Source organism: Pavona decussata, unplaced genomic scaffold, assembly GCF_977016875.1.
Source record: "Pavona decussata unplaced genomic scaffold, jaPavDecu1.1 SCAFFOLD_8, whole genome shotgun sequence".
Lineage (NCBI taxonomy): Eukaryota > Metazoa > Cnidaria > Anthozoa > Scleractinia > Agariciidae > Pavona > Pavona decussata.
In genome coordinates this window covers 2,904,657-2,930,958 of record NW_028145431.1, presented here as the reverse complement: position 1 = coordinate 2,930,958, position 26,302 = coordinate 2,904,657, and the positions used below count along the sequence as shown (strand labels likewise).

General features: G+C 38.9%; 2 protein-coding genes and 1 long non-coding RNA gene across 3 annotated transcripts; all 3 read right to left on the bottom strand.

Annotated features, from left to right (window-relative positions):
- Nucleotides 1–520: 520 nt before the first annotated feature.
- Nucleotides 521–15,132, bottom strand: LOC146488953 (uncharacterized). Its single transcript, XM_085114929.1, has 13 exons — nucleotides 14,656–15,132; nucleotides 12,457–12,876; nucleotides 10,580–11,962; nucleotides 9,594–9,715; nucleotides 8,338–8,443; nucleotides 7,945–8,066; nucleotides 7,277–7,384; nucleotides 6,331–6,447; nucleotides 6,100–6,171; nucleotides 4,814–4,899; nucleotides 4,365–4,431; nucleotides 3,573–3,707; nucleotides 521–721 (listed from the first exon to the last, which is right to left on the bottom strand). Exons 1-13 carry the CDS (start codon nucleotides 14,984–14,986, stop codon nucleotides 623–625), a joined length of 3,168 nt encoding a protein of 1,055 aa, XP_084971055.1. The 5' UTR covers nucleotides 14,987–15,132; the 3' UTR covers nucleotides 521–622.
- A 1,631-nt stretch (nucleotides 15,133–16,763) lies between these two features.
- LOC146488951 (uncharacterized) lies at nucleotides 16,764–26,012 on the bottom strand. The gene is made up of 9 exons (XM_085114916.1): nucleotides 25,334–26,012; nucleotides 24,001–24,148; nucleotides 23,103–23,301; nucleotides 22,622–22,700; nucleotides 21,999–22,049; nucleotides 21,102–21,262; nucleotides 20,899–20,971; nucleotides 20,399–20,546; nucleotides 16,764–18,314 (listed from the first exon to the last, which is right to left on the bottom strand). Exons 1-9 carry the CDS (start codon nucleotides 25,964–25,966, stop codon nucleotides 18,163–18,165), a joined length of 1,644 nt encoding a protein of 547 aa, XP_084971042.1. The 5' UTR covers nucleotides 25,967–26,012; the 3' UTR covers nucleotides 16,764–18,162.
- On the bottom strand, nucleotides 18,437–20,390 carry LOC146488952 (uncharacterized). Its single transcript, XR_014865691.1, has 2 exons — nucleotides 19,820–20,390; nucleotides 18,437–18,804 (listed from the first exon to the last, which is right to left on the bottom strand). It is a non-coding gene; the product is annotated as an uncharacterized LOC146488952 (long non-coding RNA).
- Nucleotides 26,013–26,302: the final 290 nt, after the last annotated feature.

The window sequence follows — 26,302 nt, the reverse complement described above, 5'->3', positions numbered from 1 at the left end:
AAATGAATCTATTCCAATAATTGGGCCAGATGAGCCTTTTGTTCACACGGCGCCCGCTACCCGTTCCCAATGCTGTCCGATTTTTGAGCCGTTACGATCGCAAATGGAACACACACGTTGTGAAACCCTAGGCCGGTTGGATTTGGAGGTTTGACAAACTTAACCCCAGTACGAGAATTAAGAAAAACAAAACAAAACACCGAACGGCATAAAAAAGTGAATGCCCATTCCTTTACTTATCACGATTCTTCCCTCAAATGGTGGAAGTATCAAAACGGAAAACAAGGTCATATAGAGAGCTGCTTTTTGAAAGCCACTCCTTAATTGCTTTCTGTGCTTGATTTACTGGCAGAAACAACCAACTTGCTCGGGCCGATTCAGTACCGGACGGATCTCGCGTGAGCAGAACAGAAGCTTATAAAAGCGTACACAGCCCCAGCCCGCACGGGATCCATTTGGAACTGGCCTGGTGTGAGCATATCCCACTCAACACCACCCATGCACGGGACAAGCTTTCACATAGACACAAACTCTTTATTTTGCTTCAACAAAGAGAGCTATTTACATTGGATATACTGTTTTTTAACCAGTTTTCTTCACTGCGACGCAGCAAATTCAGCGTTTAAAATTTCAGAGTGAATCCTACAACTGCCGCAGACCCCTTCTTTGAAGGCGGCATCCTGAACCCTTCACTTCCATTCCCACTGTCACCTTCATCAGCCTTGAAAACAAAGAAAACGTTGCTGTTAGACACGAAGCAAACGTCGAAATTCACGTGAGACGAACTAAATTGCAATTTGTGTCGACCCAAATGGGTAAAGCTCGACCATTGCGCCAAACGTCGAATATAATTTGTCGAAACAAACTCCGTCACAAATGTTTTGATATAGAGGCTAACATATGCATCATCATACACATTTTTAATTAAGTTCGATTCATGAAAAGATCGCCGTTTATCCCATAGTAGATCTTCACACGTTGTTCTGTCGCACTTTGTAATAATCATCGCACTTTGTAATACCTGTCGCACTTTGTAATAAAACTGTCACACTTTGTAATACCTGTCGCACTTTGTAATAACACTTGTCACACTTTGTAATAAAATAGCTATCGCACTTTGTAATAACAAGTTGTCGCATTTTGTAATAAATGAAGCTGTCGCACTTTGTAATAAGCTTTTAAATTACTTTTGAATACGACGTTCGGTGGAAAATAAGTGAATTAACTAGTCACCCAGGGCACAAATAAGTTCTTCTTTTATATTTTACTTTGCACACTAAACTGAGGGGATGAAAAAGAAACGCGTTGTCCTCCACGCTTCTCGCAATTGTTATTTGTCTTGATGTATCGTGACAGGAACACTTCCTCATCACGAGTAATGACTTTTAAAAAGCGGTTTTGCTAAGCCGCTCAATTGACTCGGTACTAGTCTAATTTACCGTGCAAATGACCCTATTGCATGTTCAATTTGTAAATGATAGCTTAATTCAGGTGTTAGAGAGGAAGAAACTGGAAAGTAACCTGTGATGATGCTCAGGACAGAAGGAGAGATTTGGTGTTCTCTTGCAAATCCTGGGCAAGATGTTTTCCTCTGCTCCCAACCAAGTGGTTACAGACATGCTAGTCTACTATGCGTGACCCACGCCTCAAAATGACCTCATCGATCCAGGGCAGGAGGCACTTGTACATCTCACACAATGGTCTCGACCAATGCTCGAAGGGAAAGGCTGTCACATTGCATCCATTCCACCCAAGTGGATCTTTTTGAAGGTTCTGGTCAGTGTTCAGTTCAAGAGGTAAGCATAGCTTGATCTATGGACCACCATTCTAACAAAGAAACCCGACAAAGGTGATCTCAAAGATGGACTCCACTCGCTTGAAATCGTATTGATTCTTCCTATCTCCGCTGCTCAGCAGGGAAAGGGCATAATCAGCCCAAAATAGAATAAAAAATGATTCACATTCCTCCCTTGGTGGAGAAACCCTTGAAGATCTCAAGGGAATTTCACTGGAGGGTCCATCAGTTCTGGATTTTGATCCAGAGGCAGCAGTGGAAAAATGAGTTTCTTCATACAAAAAGGCCACGAGGACCATTCCTCCAATCTTGAGGATATAATGCAGCAGATATTCAGAATATAGATAGAATCTATCCAGTATTTTATTTCTTGGCCCACACCTCACTGCAACTCCCATCTACTAATACCTCAGCACACACCAAGCGAAGAACAATCCAACTATAAATTCGATTATTTACCGTGCAGACCTATCGACCATTTACACTGCGTAGCGTGTATATTTCGAAGAACTGTGGTATTTGTCTTGTAATGGTGTCCAAGCTATCTCGACTTTTAGCCACGATTGTAGCACCTATTTAAAATCTTGTGACTACCCCCCCCCCTCCAAAAAAAAAAAACTCCTCATATAGAACAAGTAGCGAGTCACTTGAAGCCTCCGTCCCCCTTACTTACACTTGGACTCAACCCTCTCGGGCATCTTTTTATTTTTACCTGGAGTTATTTCCCCTCTGTTTAGTTACTACACTCCATCGTTGCTAAACAAGCTATGTGATCTCCAAAATAACAATTGCAAGAAGCGTGGAGTAAAACGCGTTAGTCCCCTCAGTTAAGTATGTAGAGTAAAATATCAAGGAAGAACGTATTTGTGCCCTGGGGGATTAGTTAAGTCATATTTTCTACCAAATATCCTATTCAAAGGAAATATGAAAGCTTATTACAAAGTGCGACAACTTGTTATTACAAAGTGCGACAGCTTCATTTATTACAAAGTGCGACAACTTGTTATTACAAAGTGCGACAGCCATTTTATTACAAAGTGTGACAAGTGTTATTACAAAGTGCGACAGGTATTACAAAGTGTGACAGTTTTATTACAAAGTGCGACAGGTATTACAAAGTGCGATGATTATTACAAAGTGCGACAACACACGTTCTATCCGTCTGAACGTGTTGGTCGATACAAATTGTGTCAAAGTTTAGTTCGTCTCATGTGAAATTCGACGTCTGAAGGTGGATTTCCAATGTCGCGTAAATTTTACGTGCGTACAGGCGTGAATTTAGCTGGCTTTACGCACGTAAATAAAATAAGAAGCGATGTATGAGCCGCGTGCGTAAACGTAAAAAGTTAAATGCTGTTCAATGCTGTTCAACATCGCTTCTTATTTTATTTACGTACGTAAAGCCAGCTAAATTCACGTCTGTACGCACGTAAAATTTACGCGACAGTGGAAATCCACCTTTAGCCGGGCGTTAGCTTTCACCGCAAAGTGCAAAACACCCCGCAGGTCCACAAAGCAACGGACACGTTTTTAAACGTTCGCATTTCCGCCGTCTCCCGGATGTGTTTTCAAAAGTTTGCGGTTTCGGGAGATATTCCTTTGGAGAGCGTATCATTTCAGGACATGTTACACTAGGTAACGATTCATGCCACTTGTGTCGCACCAAAATTGCGAGGCAAGTTGCAAGAAAAACTCCCTAGTGTAACAGCGCCTAAACGAGTTTATAGGCTTGTCTCGTCTCGTTTATTGATACCCGGAACCTACTTCTGTAACTCACCAGCTTGGCAAACATAGCTCCTCCCTGCGGGGCTTGAGGGCTGTGTTCCGCATCCTTTTTCTTGGGTCTCTTCATCATTTCGCTCTTGGCAGGCCATGTGGGAAACATTGACGGGTCCACTGGTAGGGGTGACTCCTATGGAACAACAAAACAAATGAATTAACGTGTGTAAATTCTTTATTTCTTTGAAAAAAAGGTTTTTAATGCGGAGCTTTCGCTTCTATTGCAGAAGCTCCATCAGCAGAAAGGGGAAGCAAAAACCATACCAACAAATTAACAAAGAACAGAAGCAAAAAACGTCTCACAATACAATTTGGTAATTTGGCCTCTTTAGTTTTCCTGGCCAGATCTCACAATATTTCCTTTCTTGACTAAGTAAATAGGAGTTCTAACCCCCCCCCCCCCCTTAACCCAAATCTTGAAGCCTGAAAATACATGAAAATAAGCCCTCCTCCGCCCTTTACCCTGGGCCCAGTTGTTCAAACTCCGATAAAGCTAATCCTGGATTAACCTGTACTTTGATTTGAGTTTATTTACTAATCAATAAAGATTTTTCGAAAAGATTTTTGTCCCTCAGTTTTGACCTAGACTTTTTCTTTGCCTTTAGCTTAAAATTTTCTTTCTATGATATTTTTAACAAGCAAAATGAAAACGTCGGTAAACTTTTAATCGGGGGTTAGCGTTAATCGGCTTTCTAACAACCTGGTCCAAGGGCTTAGTAGAGCTTTTATAGTGTGTCAAAATTGCAACCAAGAAAGAAGAAGAAAAGGAAATGAAAGAGAGGATACTTACAGAGAAATATTCATGCTTCAGTGCTTCTTCAGCTGTAATTCTCCGGCCAGGGTCAAATGTCAAAAACCTGAGAAAACGACCAAATATCAAAAGCTTGCTGAGTTTATAACTGTAATAAGAATAAGCTGTGCTATTTCGTCCGCTTCAATTGTGAGTTTGTCTGTAGCGTAGCGTTTTTTTTTTTTTGCGTCTGCGGTATTTTCACACTGTACGTTATATCTTACTTTGACAGTCTAATAACTGGAAGTTGGAACATTGGCTTTTGTAAACTGAGAAAAACTAAAAAGCCTTTGATATAAATCCTTGAATCCCACAAAGCAAATCCACATACATTGTGCGGCACTGTGTATTTTGATGCCTTGGCACACTTGTTGACAGTAGGTGACCTTACCACCGTGCCATCCTTGCACGCCAGAGGACAGTGACCAAACGCCGGATAAGGGACTTACCTGTTTAACAAATCAAAGCCCTTGTCTGTTAAATGAGCCCCAAACTTGTTTCTCAAGTTGTTGTATGGATATTCTGTGAACGTCATCTGAAAGAAAAGTGGTTAAATTTTTTTCAACAGCAGGTAGAGCACAAGGTTTAATGAAATAATTTGAAAAGCTGTGGCATTGTGGCTTCAGAGTCTGTCTTAGAACCAAGAGAAGGGGGACAGAGTAGGAGACCCCCAGTATAACCCTTGGGATATGTGAATTTCACTTAAGTTATTTTTAGACGTCGTGAAAACGGAAGTCTGTTTCCCGAGACGTCCGCAAACGTATCTAGACGCCTATAAATGCCACTTAGGAAAGCCACACTGAATATTCAACAGCCGCCATTACACAATGCGACGTTGGCACCCTCCGATGACTTCCCGTGACATCATACTAGAGACCTTTAGATTCTAATACGAGTACGAGTACGACTACGAGTTTCTCCAAAAAACAAAGAGTGCGCGCGCGTGAACCAGTGTCATTTTGGCGGGAAAACGAGTTAGCTGTCGTCATTTTACTACGAGTTTTTGTAGGAATCTCGTAGTGGCGAAAACGGGTCCTCAAAACGTAGGTGATCTCGTCTTTTTGGAAACACGAAAGGGCTTAACTATTATCATTCAAACCAACTGCGTTAAGTTCGTCGTTCGTAAAGAGTGAAATGAAACTTTCTGTGATATATCTGTTCTTAGTACTTCGCTAAAAACTCGAAGTCAGATCTCGTAGTCGTACTTGCACTCGTTCTAGAATGTAAAGGTCTCTACTGACCGTTTGTAGACGTCTCGCGAAACCGACTTCCGTTTAGACGATGTCTAAAAATAAATCAAGTGAAATTCACACATCCCAGCCAACGCCCCTGGTTTCCCTCTCTGTCCCCTTATTTTCTCTTGTTAGAACCCACTAGCATGCCCTCCTGGAGGAGTTACAATATCGCTACAATGCAGTTGCTTCAAGCTACCGAAACTAGGCTAGGCTGTAGTAATAGCTCATTGACTAAAAAAAGTCCTTCTTTCGGTATGGTTGCCAAATTAGGAGATGATCACACTGTCTTAATTTAGAAGAAGATTTAATTCAATAATTGCCAAGTTAAAAAAGTGCCTTGTTTTGGGTACAACAGATACAACTTTGCGCTGACAGAAATGTACATTGTGGCAGAGATGACTAACTTGTGGCGTAATGTGGGATTATCTAAGTGCTGGACAGGTATAAATGAGCTGGCTTCCTCAATCTGTTGGACTCGTCACAGAATTAAATAGTCATACCTTTTTGACTGCTGGAAGCTCAGAGTAAGATGGAGGTCCAGGCCAAATTTTATCACTCGGAGTGCCAAGTTCCTGAACAAAATAAAGAGATAAACATTTCCTTTTTCATCTATAAAATAATAAACATTTACAAGTACATGTACCATCTTGATTGAAAGACTGCTTCACAAAAACACCACAAGAATACAAATAAAATTATTTTCATGTATATGCACAATATTAAAATGTTACCTTAAATATTCTGTTGATTTGATCAATCTCTGATTTTCCAGGGAAAAGAGGCTTCATTGTCAACAATTCGGCAAATATGCATCCTACTGACCAGAGATCAATTGGAGTGGAGTATTCCTATAGACAAAATACCTTACTGTTAATCACACAACTATAATACGTGTAATCTAAAAGTTGTTTCTTTCAATTTGGAAAAAGCTTGGACTATCTAATGTGGCTCCATCTTTTCAATCAAAGCTACACGTACCGAGCAGTACTTTCCTGTGGTGCTGTTCATTATGCTGCACAGGGTGGTTCTAACTTTAGAGTTTGAAGATGAAATCCCAAAGTATGATCATTCAAGTGAAAGCTATTGAACAGTAGTTTCCTGTGGTGCTGTTTATTATGCTGTACAAAGTGATTCTAACTTTTGAATCTGCGGAGGAAATCCTAAAGTGTGACCATTGAAATGAAAGCTACTGAGCAATACTTTTCTGTGGTGTTGTTTATTATACTCTACAAGATGTTTCCAACATTTGAATTTGTGAGCCATGAAATTCTAAAGTGTGACCATTCAAATGAAAGCTACTGGGCACTACTTTCCTGTGGTGCTGTTTATTATGATGTGCATGGTGATTCTAACTTTTTGAGTCTGAGAATGACAGAGTGAATGTTCACATGAAAGCTACTGAGCAGTGCTTTCCTTTGTTACTGTTCATTACAATATGTTGTACATGGTGGCTCTACATTTTACATCGGTGAATGAAATCCTTAAGTGCAACCAAACAAATTGAAAGTTTTGAAGAAGTACTTTCCTGTTGTACTATTTATTATGCCCTAAAAGGAAGTGCTAACGTTTGAGTTGGTGGATCAAATCCTAAAGTGTCACAATTCAGATGTAAGTTACTGATTAGTACTTTCTTGTAGACAACATTGAGTCCGAGTGAAACTTAACAGCACACAATACCTTAGTGCCTAGTAACAGTTCAGGTGCTCTGTACCACAGGGTAACCACAATAGGGGTGTAGTTCTTTAGCGGCGAACCATACTCCCTTGCAAGTCCAAAATCACCAACCTAGATAAAAGATTATAAAAAAAATACCAAAATAATTTCCCATACTCAGAGCACAATAATTTAAAAGTTTAAAGTGGACTATTTCATTCGGCTCAACCGAACTTCATCAGCCATAATAAATAATGTGAATGTTAAGAAGGTGTCATGTTCATTTGGGTCTCAAGGAGGCTACACTAGTGTCACGGATGTTGGTTACAGTGTAATTCAAAGCCATTGTCTCTATTCAAAGAGGGTTTTTGTAACTGTAACTCAATTGCCTCCCTTTTGCGACCTTCGAACAAGTCGCTTTCCGTACTAAGAACGTTCGTTCTGCCGGAATCCACTGACTGTCCTGTGAATAGCTGAAGAATTCCTTGATATATGTTCCTTAACTCTAGTTTATAATAAAAGAGAAGTTTTGCCAACATAATTCTGACTTTGTCACATTGTTCGCAATGGATGTGGTACACTGTTCAGCACTTTTTTAGATTTTCTATTTTTTGTTTGGGTAAAAGATAGTCACAAGGAAGGTAAAGTTAAAACAATTGAGCCTTTGCAATTTAATTTTTACAGAATCTAACCTTAAGAATTCCCTTGTTGCTGAGGAGCAAGTTGGAGGCCTTCAAATCACGGTGAAGTATCCAGTTATCATGAAGATGAGACACAGCTCGTAGAAGTTGAATCATCAATGTTTTAATCTCACCTAGAAAAACAACAAAGTGCAACCCTTACTAAAAAATTAAAGGAACTTTGGAAATAATGGTCATCAAATTTAACTTATTATTAATAATGATGAAATTTGTATTTTTTTCCTCTTTCCAACCAACACAGTTACTCACAATCTTTCCCCACGACAGTGCTATCCGATCAACAAATTCTTCACACTATCCATGTCATAAATTTCAGTACACGCAATACTCATACACTGAGCTAAATTGTAGTGAGTAAGTCTGCAATTTCATGTGTTGACTTACCAATTCTAAATCCCTGAGTCATGTGCTCCATCAGAACTTTTAGATCATGTTCAACATAGTCCATAACAATGTAGATTTTATCCATGTTGCTGCCTACAACTATCTCCTGTAGAAGCAAATAGGTCAGTAATAAGAAGCACACAAAAGACTTTGATACAAACCGTGTCACATGGTACATGTACAAGATATGAAAAGAATCAAATTCAAATTTAGACCGACCCAAATTAATTAATACTGGCTGAATTGATTCAAATGCCAAACTTAATTCAGCCAAAATTAATTCACAGAAGCATATTATGTCTGAAGAAAACTGTGGATTTGGGTCAATTTATGTATTTGATTTGGCTCATGTGAGATAGGGAGTTGGAATCAAAGCCGGCCCTCAGTTGTTATTCCCGACTGAGCCAGGAGTGAACAACGGCTGAGCCAATCCAAATTAGATGGGCTGTTGCGAATTAATCCAGACCCTGTTCACATGAAATTAATAGCCCAATTTCGATATATTAAAATTCAGCCTGAAACAATAATATCACTTTGAGGCTCCAGGGAATAAATTGTAGAGTTTATACTGGTTTATTCCCCGAAGCCTTGCAGTGATGTTTATTGTTTCAGGCTAAATTTTAATATATGGAAGTTGGGTTATTCATTGAATTTGATTCAGCTTATGTGAAGTCAGCAAATAAATGTCAATGTCAACAGTGTCTGAACCTGTGGGGTTAAATAAGATATGTTAGCATACCTCAGTGACCGACTTTCGAGTAACGCGTAATCTGATTGGCTACACAGGTGCTGTCTATCGATCGATAGACAGCAGTTTATCTGAGCGCGTGCGATTTAGCATGCATCATTGCACAAATATATCAAAATTAATGAAATAAAAAGATTTTTTTGCTTGATAGATCGATCACTGAGGTATGCTAAAACAATTAGACGGCTCGCTCTTGGTTTCTATCGCCTTTGATAGTTGGGTGAACAGCCGATAGAAACCTCCAGCTCGCCGTCTAATTGTTAAATGTTACAAGGCTAAATTTGATGCTGAAGACAGTTAGGGCTTAAAGTGTTAGAGGGTATGGGGGATGAAGCTCCAGGCAGAGCCTCCCTGTATAAAACCCCTGGGTGCGTCCCAGTAGGATAGAAGGCAATAATAGCGAGTGACCTTACACCATCTGAGAACAAGGTTACTTGTAGGATACACTGTACACAGTAAACTTAACCTGGGAAGCACAATGCATGTGCACAGTTCACAGGACACCTACCCTTACTGTCACAATGTTTGGATGTTGTGCTTTAAGAAGCGTGTTTATTTCACGTAAAGATGTGATTGGAAAACCCTCTTTTTCCCTCTCCATCTTTAATTTCTTTAAAGCCACTATGTCACCTGAAAAATAAACAAAATTAATGGTATAAATTATCTTGTTGATTTTATTACAAGCCAGCCATGTGATATACATGCTCAGCAAATTTTAATAATTATAATTGAAGGGCTTGGTGGAAAAGAGGGGCCAGTGTAGGAGAAGATTTGATTTTTAATAAAAAAAAAAGAGTCCTTTAAGTAATGTTTAAAAAACGAGGAATGTTTTATCGGGTTTAAAACCACGAGGTGCAGCCAAGTGGTTTTAGACCCGATAAAACACGTGCTACTAGTTTTTTGAACAGTTTCAAAAACATTCCTGGAAAAGCGTGTGTCAATAGAGTTCATAACAATATGCTTTTGTGGACGTTGGAAATTAGCATACGAGAAAAACACTGCATACTAGTGAGGAGTGTTTTATCAGCTGATAAAACACCACATACTAATAAGGAGGAGGTTTATTGATACAAAGTCACTGCACGTGATGTATTATCGACCATTTGATAGGTCAATGGGCTTATGAATTATTAATTAGTTTTTGAAATAATTTATTGGCTTCTGACCCAGCTGCCTTGATTAGCATTGCAATTTGTGGGTCAGTACAATACAATATGTACATTGTTTTCTGTAAATAAATATATTGTTGTTGTTGATGTTGTTGTCACTTTGGTCATAAAAAACAAACAAACAGAAAGATGAGGGCATTCTAGTGGACAGGTACAGTTTCATTTCAAACAAACAGATGTCCAAGTCAACACATCCGTAAAGCTCAGTTCCAATATAAAGCAATATAATTCAAATTTCAACATCAAGTTGTGCACTTACAGTACATGAATGCCTCTCTGGCACTAAGTCCTTCAATGATTGTTCATAATCAAGTGCAATACAAACCTGTTCTCTTATCCTTGGCTCTGTAAACCACTCCATAGGTTCCCTCTTCAATCCTGTTCAGCCACTGGAACTCTTCAACATTCCTGCAGCCTCGGACCGCAGGATAATATGGTGGAAGCTTGGCCTCTTTTTCTTTCTCCTCTTCCTTTTCATCATCAGAATGTTGATCTTGTCTCATTTCAGAATCCAAATGTGCTGCTCCTTGTTCTTCCTCCACACTGCTTCCCTCACTATCAATATCAACAATTTCATTGGAGAACTGCCGCCTCTCCCGCTCAGTTAGGATCAAAGATGGTCCTTCATCTTTCTTTGGTTTACTGGCCAGTACATCTTCTTCACCAGCTCTGCTATCCTTGCTTGCTTTCTCCAACGCAGACGCCTTTTTCCTGCTCCCATGGCGGTCTTTTCGATCTTTGACTTTAATTTCTGTCCTCTTGGCTTCTTCAGGAGATTTTCGCTTAAAAGAATCCTTCCTGGAAGTCTTCCTTTGTCTGTCAACTTCCACTTCAGAATATTTGTCTCTTGAGCCAACCCTGTCTGATTTACTTTTAGCACTTTCCTTAGGGTTCGAAATTAACTTCTGCCTATTACGACCTTCCTTTTGTTGACCATCAACCTTATCATCAGACCGTCTTTTCTCTTGTGTTCTACCCTTGTTATCACTTCGGGAATAACTTCTTTCCATGTGACTTTGATATTTCACACTAATTTTCTCCTTGTCAGAAACCTTCCTTTCTCTTTCACCCCTGGCATCTGATGATTCCTGCTCCCTTCTTCTATGCGATCTTTCATCACGATGATGCCGCTCTGTTTTAGATCTCTGTTTGTATTTCTCATCCACTGGTTTCTGCTGTTTAAGCTGCTTTAACTCTGAATGCAAATCCTCAGATTCAAACTCGTCCTCTCTGCTTCCTTCAGCAGCTTGTACAGTCTTTTGCACCACTTTCTCTTTCACCTCATCCTGTTCACTTTCCTCTGAAGTTTCACTGTCGCTCTCCTCATCCCTTTCTTCTTCGCTGCTGTCTTCTTCTTCACTGGAACTTTCTTCATCATCTACCTTGCCCTTTACAATCACTTTTTCTTTTTCACTACGTTTAACCTCTGCTTCACTCGGCTGCTTGTTTTTAGTACTACTTTCCTTCCTCACTTCCTTGTCTTTGTTGCCATCATCATCATCACCATCATCATCATCATCGCTATCATCACTACTGCTTTCCTCACTGTCAGACTCTGAATCACTGCTCTCCTCTTTGTCGTCTCCTGTTTTGTTGACCTCTTTTTTTGCCCTCTTCGTAGCAGATGCTGTCTCGACATCATCGTCACTCTCTTCCTCATTACTCTCATCATCATCATCAATGCTGGATTCCTCTGTTTTTCCTTTTGCTAGATCAAGAAAAAAATACAAGGCAATGTTAATGCAGGTCACATGCAAGATTCTGGCAAATCCAAGCAAAATAGAAAATCTAAAATTTGAAATAGGTCAGTTATATTCTCAGCCTTTCACTTAAAACAATAACAAGGCACAACACTTAACTCGCTACTGTTTGAAGCATTTCATCAAAGACTATGCTAAGGAGAAATTTGATAATTACTGGGGATTTTCCAATATTTCAGTCAAAAACTTGTTGAGCCTACAGTACTTACATTGCACTAGAAATAACAATGAATTGGTCAATGGGCATTGTCTAACCACAAGGAGATGTCATTAAATAACATATTAGACAATTTTCTTGGTCCTAAAATTTTTGTTAAGGTTTGCCAGATGGAGCTGTTTATACGGATACTCATTCTTGTTCTAATGGTGTCTTGACTGTATTAAGCAGAAAAAAAAATTCAATGTCATTTCATATTGGTTTCATAGTTAGAATTTTCTTTACCCTCTTCTATTGGCTCTGTGTATTTAGCTTTCTTGTCACTATCACGATCCACAGGAGATGAATATTTTCCCTGCTTTCTGTCTTCAGAGTCAGTCAGATCACTGCCAATTTCTTCTCCTTTGGGTTTTTCACTAGTATCAGCAACTCTTGAAGATGAATATTTTCTTTGCTTGTCGCTCTTCCTACTTTCAGAATCTGACTGATCACTGCCAAAATCTCTTTCCATGTCACCTTTCTTGTTAGAAGATGAATACCTCGGTCGCTTGTCAGCCCTCTTGCTCTCGTTATCTGATGGATCACTCACAATCTCCCCTTCCTCCTCCTCTGTGGTCTTTCGGCCTCGTCTGACTCTCCCGGCAGGTTCATTGTCCTGTGATGGCTGACTTTTCACCTTATTTGGGGTGCCACTTGTGGAAGACACTAAGTAGTAAGTAGGCAAAAAACAGTCATGGAGTTCAGTTATATAAAAGGTTGATAGTTACTGCTACATGATTGCATCATCAAAAACATGTTAGATTAAATGGTAATTCAGTTCAAACCACCTCAAACTACAAAATGTCTTAGCACAATGCTCCAAACAAGTTTCAAATTTTGTAACTTGTCCACCCCAAAATTGGAGTTTCGCTAAAATGTGGCCCACGGCCCACGGCCCACCTCAAGGCCTACTGCCCAGCGGCCTGTGGCACACTTTACAGTTCACAGCCCCACAGCTCGCGGCCCACCTCAAAACCCATGGCCCAGCATTGTTGTTTACGTCCACTTCAAGGTGGTGGATACTACAAATCATACATTAATTTGAGCTACTTTTTTCCAACTTTTTTAACTTAGAAAAAGAAATGACCGAAAGAAGAGTCGAACAAAGAGTCCAAGCCGGAACCTTACCATGTGACTACCGATGACTGGCTGGCACAATCAACAATTCTTTGACTAGATATCCTAACCCCAAATATATACACTGACTGCAAGCTAAGCTAAATTAAACTAATCAGAGTGTTATTTTGCAAGTTACCAGTCTATCGTGGTAAGTATCTGCCATCTTGAAGTGAGCTTAAAAAAGGCCATGAATATTTGTGAAGTGGGCCACTGGGCCATGAGCTTTGAGGTGGGCTGCGGGCCGCTGGACCACGGGCCACCTTTTAGCAAAACCTCCCACAAATTGGTTGCGCACAGCAGTGATGAACACAGCACTTCCAAATAAGATTAGAATGATGAAGCAATAATTATAGCAGCAAATTCAGCAATGATAACAATAATAATAATAATAATAATAATAATAATAATAATAACAACAACAACAACACACATGATGGCAAATTGTATGATCACGATCCAGAGGACGGCAATGAATATAAAGTCTGGTGGGATTTTAAAGTACAAATGGACAGACAGCTAAATCATAACCACTTCGATATTGTAGTAGACAAGAAAAGCAGAGTACATTAAGTAATAGATGTGGCTTGCCCTGGTAATCACAGAGTTGCAGAGAAGGAGGATGAGAAAGTTGAGACTGAGATATACTGATCTGGCTATTGAAATCAAAACATTGTGTAAGATAAAATCAGTGAAGATAACCCCAGTGGTAATAGACCATTTCCGAGTTGCTTTTAACTTCAAGTGCAAAGTTTTTGTTATAAAAATTAGTTTTCATTCATATGCAATCAAAACTAATTTTCATATGAAAAGTTTTGCAATTAGCCACGCTTTCATAGTGAGGTTCACAGCAACTCGAAAATGGCCTATTGGAGCAGTAGGAACAGTGTTAACAATCTAAACAAGCACCTCAAACAAATTTGTTCCACCATTACAACGAAAACATTTCAGAAATCTGTGCTTCTTGGAAAAGCCTGAACTCTCAGGCATGTCGTCAGGATCTGAGGGTAACTTGTTTGTAGCCTGACCCAGTGGACAGAAGCTACAGGAACAATGCTGTGTAACAAGTGATGATGATGATGATGATGATGATGATGATGATGATGATGATGATGATGATGATGATTATCATTATGATTAATCATATTAATGATGACTTTCTTGCAATAGGCATATTTTCTTATATAAAAAAAAGTTTAAATACACATTACATCACTTACATGTACACGATTTTCGATTGATAGGATTTAAAATTAAAACTGTTATTTAAAATATACTATGCCGCATAACTAAAACTTGACATAGAAATAAGTATAATATTTCTCTTACTTGGGGACAAGCTTAATTCTTCGGGGCTGAGCTGGTAAATTATTTCGCTGCTACCTTCATGTGGAGATCCTTGTTTCGAGGAAGTTCTCGATTCACGTTTTCCCGAAGCAGCTGGGCTAGCTATCATTGAATTACCCTCCGATGTTTCATTTCTTTCTTCGTCGACTGCATCGTCCTTTTCAACACGTCTTCGCTTCTCCTGTAGAATTTCATCGAGAGTTTTTATTTTGAAATCGTCCGATTCATCAGGAGAACCCGATTCGATGCCAGGATCAATGCTTTCCGAGTCTGCGGGTCTTTTTCCATACCATTTGTGTGGATTTGCAGACATAGTAGGTAAAAGTTTTCAGAAAGATAAGATATCTTCAAAAATCTCTCTTCTTTGGTTTTATGCCAAGAAGGTTTTCGACGTTACATTCACTTTTCGAAAGTTCCGAGCTAAGAGCTAAAACGCCGCCATGATGTCTTCGATATCCCGTGTTTCCTTTCGGTTTCTACCGGGAGGACGCTGAGCCATCGAATATAGGTATGCAATGCGTCCAAACAGCCTGTAAAATTCCCTAACAAGATGCCTGCTATACTGGCATTACGCGAGATGCTGGGGCTGATTCATTTATTCCAACTGTATGCTTCGCCGATTGATAAAACTATCCTTGCTAATGGAATAGTTTGAGTCGCGACGATCGCGTTACGTTGTTTTCCGTGTGTTACGTGACTCAGACTATCAGCGGAAATTTGTCAAATTCCATTACGATAACGTAAGCTTCTCAATGACCTCTTTTCAGTCTCGCGTCGTGGTCTAAGACTGTCACACAAAGCACGATTCCTTCACTAAGAACTCACCAATTTCCACCGTTTTACGTGTCGGGTGCTTCTTAGAAGTTATTCTTTCGATTTGCCGCTCCAAAATGGTGAAATTTCCCTTTGAAAACGGCACACTTGAGTCCAGAACATGTTAAAACAATATGGCGCGACTTAATCCGTCTTTAATAAATATATCAAATGATGCATTGACGTCACACAGGTAGGGGTGAGTGGGTCCCCTCCCTCGCGATATAAGCGACAAGAATGGATTTTGATTGGCCTGCTTCTGTTGAAGACAATCAGAACAATACACCCCGAGTAGGAGAGGGGTGAGTTTAATGAATAAATTAATGTACCGATTTGTAGCTACGAGGAAGAAAAAAAAAAAAAAGAAAAAAAAAAAAAAAAAGAAATCGACCCGTTTTTAGACACGGTATGCCCCTTCAGGGCATCCCGCGTAAATAGCACGCTCAACCACAGGAGAGTTTAGTTCCTGGGACAAGTCCCTTGTAATATTTGCACAAGTTGAATGGTCGCAGGGGCTTGTTCCTTGAACAGTTCACACGAACGGGCAAGCATTGGGGGAAAAAGTTACATTCAAACCAATTTACATTTTTGGGACAAGTCATAGTGACCAACTTTTGGCCCCTTGTAACTACATTTATTTTTTGACGAAATTGGGTAGTTCACGACGAGAAAGTCCCCTGGAGTTAGTATGGTGGATAAAAGTGGGTGCGAAACACGCACGCGTGGAATCGCCTCTCGTGAGCAGGATTGCGTTCCCCAAACTCCCAAAAAGATATCGAACCCCCTCCGAAAAACTTTTTTACATGCACAAAATTAATTACCAAAGAAATCACTTTTGACTCTTTTGAAAGACAATTTTTAAGTTTCCCACGATTAAGAAGCACGTTGGGTTAGTTTGTACGAAAAACAACCGACAATCTGTAGAAAAGGGATTAGAAAATTACTTTGCGGTCCCGATAGCTCTTCGGAAGATTTGAGAAACGCACGCCAGGCGACACTCGACTCCTGCCGTCAAGTCTCCTAGTGGGTGGAGATGCTAGCGCGCAACACACGCGTGTTTCACACGCTTTATTACTCATGATCAACCAAAAGTGTGCGCGAACTGGTTGTACTTCTTAGCATCTGTGCCCAGTTTCATTTTCCATTTTCTTGCTTACTGCAAACTTTGCCTTCAAAGACCACTCGTGTTCGTACAACGAACAAACACGAAAAATACGGACTGTTTTGAAAGGCGAGCGATGAGCATATGTTTCTGAAAACTACCATGTACTCAGTACTCAGCAAAATGCTCTTTATTTCTTCCTAAAATAAATCCATGACGTTCGCCAGTTGTTAAATATACCAAGTAAATAAAATTACAATACTGGGAAACATTACTCAGTAGTGGCCCCAGCCTCATAAATGTACACTGTTAAAGGTTCCCATAGGGTTGTTATTAGTTTTAGTTTCATTCTTCATTGCCTGATGATTTTTTGCCGTGGATAAACAAAGTTATTGTTGTTGTATCAATACTTTTGAATGCCGTTCGACGGTTTTTATACTTTAATTTATTAACTACTATAATTATTTAGTGGTGTTAATTATTACTTTAAACGTACGACGTATGGCAGACTTTGAAGCGAACGTAGTTAAAGGGCCAGCGTCACCTATTTGCAGTGTTACTTTGAATGTGACGAAAACGTATTCGAATCGATGGAATTGTAAAATAATGGTTTAGTTTTGTTAGCAATAACCTTACTAGTGCATAGAAACCAGTATTAATTACGTTTTGTTGCGAACGGCTAGGATGGAAATGGATTACAACTTGAAAAAAATAGCCAATTTTTTCAAGTTCTTCCTTTATATTTCAGAGAAATCAGTAAAAACTGATTACAACTTGTTGTTCCTCGGACAAATCACTAAATTATTTTCCTCCCGGTGCTGTAAGAGCAATTTTATGTTAGAAAAAAGGTTTTTTGTCAAATGTTTGAGTAGTTTTAACCAAAATACCATAAAATTGCCGTGACAGTGACCCTTTAACAATACTATAGAGAGATTTAGAATTTCGTTTGAGGAAAACGGCAGAAATCACCACGTGACCGTATTTATCCGACATTTGCCACTATCTGTTTTCAGTTTCCAAGTAAAATTGAGTTGTTTTACGTTAGCATCAAAGGTCAGAATTATTTTGCACTATTCTCATCCATGTACTTTATTTTTTCAAGGAAACAAACGCGAATCTCATGTTCGCCGTTTGCAGTAAACGCGATTCTAAATCTAACTGGAAGATCGAATGGATCTTTGCTCGCTGGGTACGCAATCCAACGATAGTACGTACGTAGATTATTTATGGTTTTATTAAATTTTTAAATTATTTTTTAAATCTAATTTATACTTAAGATTTAACCGACTAAAATAGAATGTGGATGTAGAATAATTTGACGCCGTGTAGTTTATCAGACAATTTTTTTTTAAATATCTAAGTTTGCTTTATAAATATCTCAGTGCTTCTACAGACAAATACAACGAATTTTAAAAATGACTAAATTACAACGAGAAATTGTTTAACACTGTACCATTTATGTACGGTAATCGCTCTTTAAAAGCACGTCGTGGATCCAACAATACTACTGAACAAAACATGACGAAACATCTGACAGCTGTCACAGAGACAACGAAGCGTTGCTTGGAAACAGTTCACAGTTCAGTGTGTGCAGACTCCGCAGTTGCCATAGCAGCAATGTCTTCAGCTGATTCCGCAGTTGCCATAACAGCAATGTCTTCAGGCGATTGCATGGTTTCTTTCATTATCTCTTTATCCTCGGCCCAGGCTTTTTCATAATATATTCCTTAAGAGATAAAAAAAAAATAAATCAATAACTAAAAAAAACAAATCAATTTATTTAGCGCAGAGCACTAATTGGGGACACTTTCCAGGTCGAATTGGAATTTAGAAATGTATGTTTTTGAAGAGAGGGGAAAACCGGATTAGCCGTAGAAAATCCTCTTAGAGCAAGGATGAGAACCGACAACAAACTTGACCCACATATGACGCCGAGTCCGGGAATCAAACCTGCGGCGCATTGGTGGGAGGCGAGTCCTCTCACCACTACGCCATTCCTGCATGGCCCCAATTAAACAATCCAAAAAGTGACGCCAACAAAGTGATGAAGAAGTTTGAACGAACGAGAAACAAGCCAAAACAAACTACAGCCGAGCTTTTCTGCTGCTATCGCTAGTTCTCTCAAACTTCTAACTGTCAAACTGTCAAAATGTTTTCGATTTTCTTCAGAAACTGTTACCAAAGAAAATTTAATGTTCTACACCAATCAGAATGCTCTTAAAAAGCTATGCAACACATTCAACCAAGGAGAACACACTAACGAAGATAATGGATACGAAAGTTATTCGACAAAACTAATAAAAGCCCAAAAAGCAAGCAAGTTGGTGTATGACAAATTAGTTACAAAGAAAAGTGCCGCCCCTACTACAAGCCAGCAAAAATGGATCCAAGACTGCAACTTAGGTCAAAACGAAATAAAGTGGGGCGCGTCCTACCAACTAGCTCATAAAATCACAAAAAGCACAAAACTCGGGGAATTTCAATTTAAACTGTTGCACAGAAGAATGCCAACAAATGCTTTCTTAACTAAGATAAGAATAAAAGAAAACTCCAACTGCTCCTTTTGTAAAAAAGAATCAGAAAAACTCATACACCTTTTCTGGTCCTGCCCCAAAACGGCGCTCTTCTGGGAGAGCATAATAACGCGATTAAAACTTTGTCAAATTATTCCCGATAGCTACTCTACAGACATGACTGTTTCACTAGGCCTGAGATCAGACTCTTCTAAATTTCAACGCCAGATCAACTTCTGTTTTCTTATTGCCAGGCACTATATCTGGCTCTGCAAAACAAAAGAATCTATTCCTCTATTGCAAGGATTTCTCAAATACCTGAAGACAATTTACAACATACAAGTACAAGCAGAAGCAAACAATTTTCTACCCAAACAATGGTCATTCCTACACGATATCACGTAGAAACTATCGCTTCAACTATAGCGTTATTCCCAACGCCCCTGATATTCTCTATGTCCTTCATCCGTTAGCTTATCCTGCCTCATTAACGCCAAATATCTTGCAAACAAGTTTCTTCTGATGCGAAGGTGTGCTTAAATCATAAGAAGCTTAAAATGTTTGTAAATAGTAATTATTGTTAACAATGTAAGAAATAAGTATTGTCAGTATTGTAAGTATTGTATTTATTGTTAATAGTGTAAGCAGTGTTCAATATTGTAATTATGGTGTTATGTGAAGCAAATTTAAAAAAAGAAAAAAAAAAAATCAGAATGACGGTTATTTTAACGGGTCTTTTCAGCCAATTGGAATGGGGGTTATTAGTTGACATTGTTTCATCAGTAAGCCTCAGTCACCACATTTATAATTCAGTTTGGAGGGGAAAAAAATAAATACATAAGCCAAACTTGAAGCTTTAGAGTGCTATATCTTGTCTAGTACATACTTGCCTTTCTAGTACATACTTGATTTGTATCATCAAGACGTGTCTCCTGGGGCTACGATGGCATTCTAGAGGTCCCCTGATTCTTCATGCAGCTGACAGCTTACTAGCTTATGTAGTAAGCCTTTCCGTCGGGGTTTAACGCGTTTTTAACAGCGCAGATATTGAGACGTTTTTCTTTTTTCGCTCTCGTCCTAATTTCCGCGCGTTCAAACAGCAAAAACACACAAAACCAAACGGAAACGTTTCCTGTGCAGGCTAACAGCTTACCATCTTGATCCTTCTAAACTAATGCACAAAGACAATCTGAAACTACCCATCTCAAGAGGCCTCATCACGTATTGGTTCCCAAAACTGTCGCACAGTAGTTATGTACAGGGAAACAAAATTGGAGGAATGCATGCGTACACAAACCTGATTTATCGTCCTCTTTCGTTTTCAAGTACAGCTTCAGCACACCATCAAGGTGTTCTTTCATTTCTTCTTCTGTCACAAAGTCGGCATTTTTAGGTTGAAGCATGTTGAAAAGCTCTCTGGCTACCTTGGCTGAGCCACCAAAATCCTACAGAAGAAAGTTTGCACTGATTATCATGACTCCAAACCAAAGTTTCCATAACAGACAAAAATCAAGGGACAAAATGGTAAACCACTCAGAAAGTCTCAAAGCACAAAAGTCTTCAAACCAATATGTCAATGCTATAGCGTTTCAGTGGAGAGCTCTTATGCAACGTTCATAGTTTAATACTGTATACCGTTATCAATGGTTATATGTAAATAGTGCAAAACAATAAAAAATGTAATAAAAAATGTTATGAACTTTGATATTATTTTGATCTACAAACTGCTCTAATATTCAAGAAGACTTGGTACACATTCGAAAAAGCTATTATCCAAAGTTTTTAAGACCACCTTACCTCATAACGTGCTATCAAGTTTGGCAGGGTTAGTTTGCCATTTCCATCCACCAGCGCATCTTGGAAAACAGACCTGAAACATTCATTTTAAAGAAAGATTTCATTTACTGTAAGAAACCTGGTTTAACATTACACTTTTAGGTCAATGTAATGAAACTTGTTATCATGCCAGGTAGCCATCACTTTTTTTTTGCTGACATTACCTCACAGCATTCAAGTCAAATAAGGCAAACTCATATTCCTCAGTGTTAGCAGGATCTGCATCAATCACATTCGCCATTTGTTTAAGCTGTTCAAGAGTCAATGCTTGGATGTCCTCTTTGGATGCATAACCTTTGTTGTCCACATCTATTATTTTCAAGATCTACAAGAAAACAAACCAAATGAATACAAATTCATATAGCCTCCTACACAGACAGTCTTTGGGCCTGTCATGCATTCCTTCCCGCTAAACTGAATGCGTGACAAGCCCAGAGAATGTCTGCGTGGGAGTCTAAAATTCATACTGATTATTGCAATAACCTATTAATTGGAAACTCTTGTTTTGTTACTGGCTGCTGTTAATATAACACAAATAATTAATTTCAATTTTATTTTAAAGCATTTCACACAAATATCAAGATTTAAGATTTGTGTGCCATTTTGGACAGAAATGAATCGAGTGGCTTGACATAGCTTATTGTGAAACAACGTTTTGCGAACAAATTTTCCTTTGATAATGATGTATTATTCAGTAAGTGACACAGGCATACTTGGAAAAAAAATCTGAGTGCTCCTATCAGGAGTCAAAACTAAGACCTTCTGATTACTAGCTCGGATGCTCTACCACTGAGCTACAGGAGCCTCGTGGAAACTAAGGCCATTAAACTAGGTTCATGGGACAAACATCCTGCATACTGCTAGGATTGGAATCTCATGTGTGGCATATTCCATCACATTTATTCCAAATTTTCTCTTGTCCATCAAGCCCCTCATATTTTTTCTTTAGGAATTTCCAAATCCTCCCAGACGCTCCTTGCCTACTTCCCCAGCCTGAAAAGGTTAATAATGGAGGTGAAACAAGCTTAAGGATTCAACTGTCTTTGATGTAGTTAACTTACATTTTCTGCCATGTTTTTTCTTACATCTTCATGTTCCTCCATAGCTCCAGCCTGCAATAAATTAAACAGTGAAAATAGATGTTCCACCAAAATATCTTAGTTCATTCAAAAAACACAGGCCCATAATATTAACCCTGGGACCAGTTGTATAAAAGTTGATTAATGCTCTTCAGTCCTCTTTTAAAAAAATTAACTGAGCTTCTCATCTCGCTCAATAAAAAATGTATTTAAAAACCAATTTTAAGCTAGTAGAAAAGAAAAGTCTACCAGTAAGTGAAAACTGAGGGTCAAAAATCTTGGCTTTGAACAACTTTAACTCAGAGCCCTGGGGTGCACTTTTTTTGGGAGAATCCAAAAACAGATTTGTGATCTCAGATCATTTGGATCATGCCGCATCAAAGGAACCGACGAATCCACTCTGGACAAGGATTCATCGGTTCCTTTGATGCGGCATGATCCGAATGATCTGAGATCACAAATCCGTTTTCGGATTCTCCCAAAAAAAATGCACCCCGGTCATTTGGTCAAGTTTTTTTTATAAACACCAAAACTCAACCTAAAAGCTCAACATACGTCCTTTACACCCCCAGTCCTTCAATATTTGTTGTTATATATCTCCTTACTTCAGTGAGCACCATAAAAATTAGATCAGCATCCACACGCCCATCACGTGTGTGTTCCACCAAAGAAAGATACTCATCCCTGAAAGAAAAAAAATGTTGACAAATATGTTAAGCCTAAATCAGGAAAACTGTTAACACTAGAATTAGTTTTGGAATGTTAATTAATTTGTAGTAGGAAAAAGACCAATCGGTCATCAGATCAACAAATTGGAAACTGAAACATAAATAAAATATTATTGCTATGGTTTGTAGTTTTTTCTTGCTGTTGGTCACTTACAAAAAAAATAAATATCTTTATGGTACAGAGTTCATAGCTTTAATACCGTATGTTGATAATGATGATGATGCTGATGATGGTCTGGACAAATGGGAAACAGACAAGTCCGTTTTACATTATTTTGCTGGGAAATAGGATTGGATGTCACAGGTGATAACTTTAAGTGGGTCAAAGGATCTGCACCAACATGTCAATAGTACATACTTCATTTCAAAAGGATCCACGTTTCCCATAGTTTGGGGCCCATGCCCTGGGTAGGTCCACACCATGTTCACATCGGACAAGGGCGTGTACTCTAACTTGGCATTTTCACATCCTGCTGGGTCAAACTCTGTCAGTCGTGAAAACAGAACAGACACCGCCATATTCTTTGACCCAAAAGATCGCACTTGATGCCAGTAACCTGTCAACAGTGACACACAAGACATACGCACAGCTGTATGGTGAAGGAAACTGAAGTGATCTAAACTTATAATCTGAATGACTGTGGATTTCCTTAATACTTCCCTGTATGGGTCTTATTAAAGTGGTACTGTCATGGAGATTTCCCTTAAGTTTTGTAAAAACTATTCAAATATTTCACAAAGAACCATTTCTCTAACATGAAATTGCTCTTAAAGTACCAGGAGGAAAATATTAGTGATTTCTCTACAGAGGAAGAATGTTTAGTTATTTCTCTAAAACACACAGGAAAAACTTGAAAACTTAGCCATTTTTTTCAAGTTATAACTCATTTCCATCCTTGCTATCGACAGCCAAAGATTTACAATAATATTATTATTAATACTGGTTTTTGTCCACTAGTAGCCAGGGTAATATTTGAAGGGGTGCTTGGAAAAAGGCCCCAAGTGTCTTCTGGTAAATTGCTAGATTCTCCTTCCAAATTGCCTTGTATTCCCTAGTGAAACAAGGAGAATTTGACCATACATCAAAAGTCGCTTAGGGCCTTATTCCGTGCACCCCTTCAATCGTTAATAATAACAAAAGTGAAACATTATTTTAACATTTCCATTGATACATAATTACATGTTTTTTGGTCATTCAAAGTGATGCTTGAAAAAGGTGACACAGTGCCCCTTTAAGCAACACACAACAAGCTTACTGTAAGGTAAGAAGAGGCAATCCCCTGGAGTCATGTTCGCATACTGCCATCTCACTTCCTTGAACTTTGGGTACTTAATAAGATTCACACTTTGAACATCCAGCGTAGCAAATCCACCATAACCTTTGTCACCATCGGCAACTGGTATCTTAAAAAAATTAATCAGCAAAACAATGAAAAGATTGTTACATAAAGAGCTTTAGCTTGTCTTTCCCAGACACACATTTAAAATTCTATGTACCAAATTTTTAAGCAGGTTTCAGGGCAAGTTGAATAACTGAAGTCCATGTAGGAAGCAACCCTGGTGGTGGGGGGGAGGGGAGGGACGGGGTACTGCCCTATATTAGCTATAATTATTTATGGTAAGTGCAGTGCCAAAAGATATGATATTTGGACTGTTTTGGTCTGAAATAGAATATAGATTTTAACCATTTTGGTCTACAGCAATGGGTAGCTATGGATTCTAGAAACCAGGCCAGGTCTGAAAAAGAGTACAAGAAAATTACATGTTTTGGTCTGAAACTGGGCTAGACATGGATTTGACATTAGCATGATATCAACTGATATTTCGCATTTTTATATTGACATCGATATTGATATCATCATACTAGATTTAAATTGTAACATCGTGTTCATAGTGCCCAGGTTTTGAAAAAGTTGAGAAATTAATTGCATATTAGGTTATAAATGCTGTGATACACTTTTACAGTGAAGTATCAACAGCAGATGCAAACAGGAAAAACATTGATTTTATACAAGACAACACCAAAATACTTGAGATTACAAAAATTTTATAATAACTTTATTGAAAAAAATTTCCAACAACAACAACAAACAAAAAAACACCAGTATTTCTCACAAGCATTGATATTTTTCTGGGAAACTCCCGTATCGCTACATCTCGAAGAGGAGCTCGTCTCTGGGAAAGAAGAACCTAACGGTATTGATGCTCTCATGTCAACTACCGGTGTTTCTGGTAATGGTATTGACATTAGCTCAACATTAGTTTTGACATCACCTGTTCAGTAGTTTTTATTGGCAGTATGTTCGATGAGCTTACATGGCAATGGTTGGTGTGATCAAAAATCTGAATTCATTCCCATCGAAATGAACAAGTGGCAAATATTTGAATAGAGGTAATTACAATTAACGCCTTCTTTGAAATAGAGTTATTGGAACACAAAATCGAACAAAAGACCTGAGCCTTTCAAGTTGAAACAGGTTATAGAGAGATTAAATATTTATTTTTCTTGGTAAAACATTTGATTTTAAAGTTCTAGTTGAGTAGACAAAACAATAAAATAAAACAAAAACAACTAGCTAAGCTACTCACATTTTTCTCGTTGTCTGGGTGAATTAAAATCCAATCTTTCGTCCCATTTAACAAGCAATTGATAGCATTATCAGCGTCTTTATGTAACATGCTGCGGGTACCTCCGGAGCTTAGCCACAGATTCGCTTCTAAAATCCTCTCGCTGAATGTACCACACATCAAAAATGGCAAGACACTGACTTCTTTTGACAGCGGATCTGGCAGCTGGGAGACGGTGTAGGAATCTTTCTTTTGATAAGTTTCGAGAAAACTTCGAATCGTGTCGCGTCCAAGACCTCTTTCACCTACGGGGACATGGTCCTTTTCTCGCTTTGCTTCCAGTTTAACTTCCAATTCTCCGTACTTTTCTGTCAGATATTTATCCGTCCATAATTGAAAAGCAGGGAAATGCTTTGCTGCGCCTCGAAATACAACTGGTTTTCGAATGCTAGCATACTGATCCCAGAATTGTTCCGGAGAAGGAAGTTTATCTGAATCAATGATGTTCACATGGCCTTCGGAATCTCTGTGCTTACCCAGTTCCTCACCATGACCTCGAGGGAGGTCTTTGTGGTTCACAGAAGTACTTAGGCAGGGAGCTAATCGAACGACGAACAAAATAAACAGGTAGAACTTCGCGCCACGTACCATCATAACAAATCTGCAAAATTTTATGTTGTTGAATAATCATCGTTGTTAATTTGAACGCGAAGAACCTGGGTTTGAGCATAGAAACGAGGCAAGACAAGGAAATTAAAAAGTTCTTTGAGCTGTTTTGACTTTAATTCAGTAAATGCACAGACTGCGCACGTTTATGGGTTTTTTTATCCATCGTTTATCGGATTAGCTGCGAAGAGGACCCTGCTAGGGGGATTAACTTAACGGAGGGCGCAAAAAAGATCGAGGCGTGCGAGAGTGAAACAGGCCGATGCGAGAGAAAACTTTCCACTGCCCCGCTTTTTTTCCCATCGATCATTCTTATTGCCATTA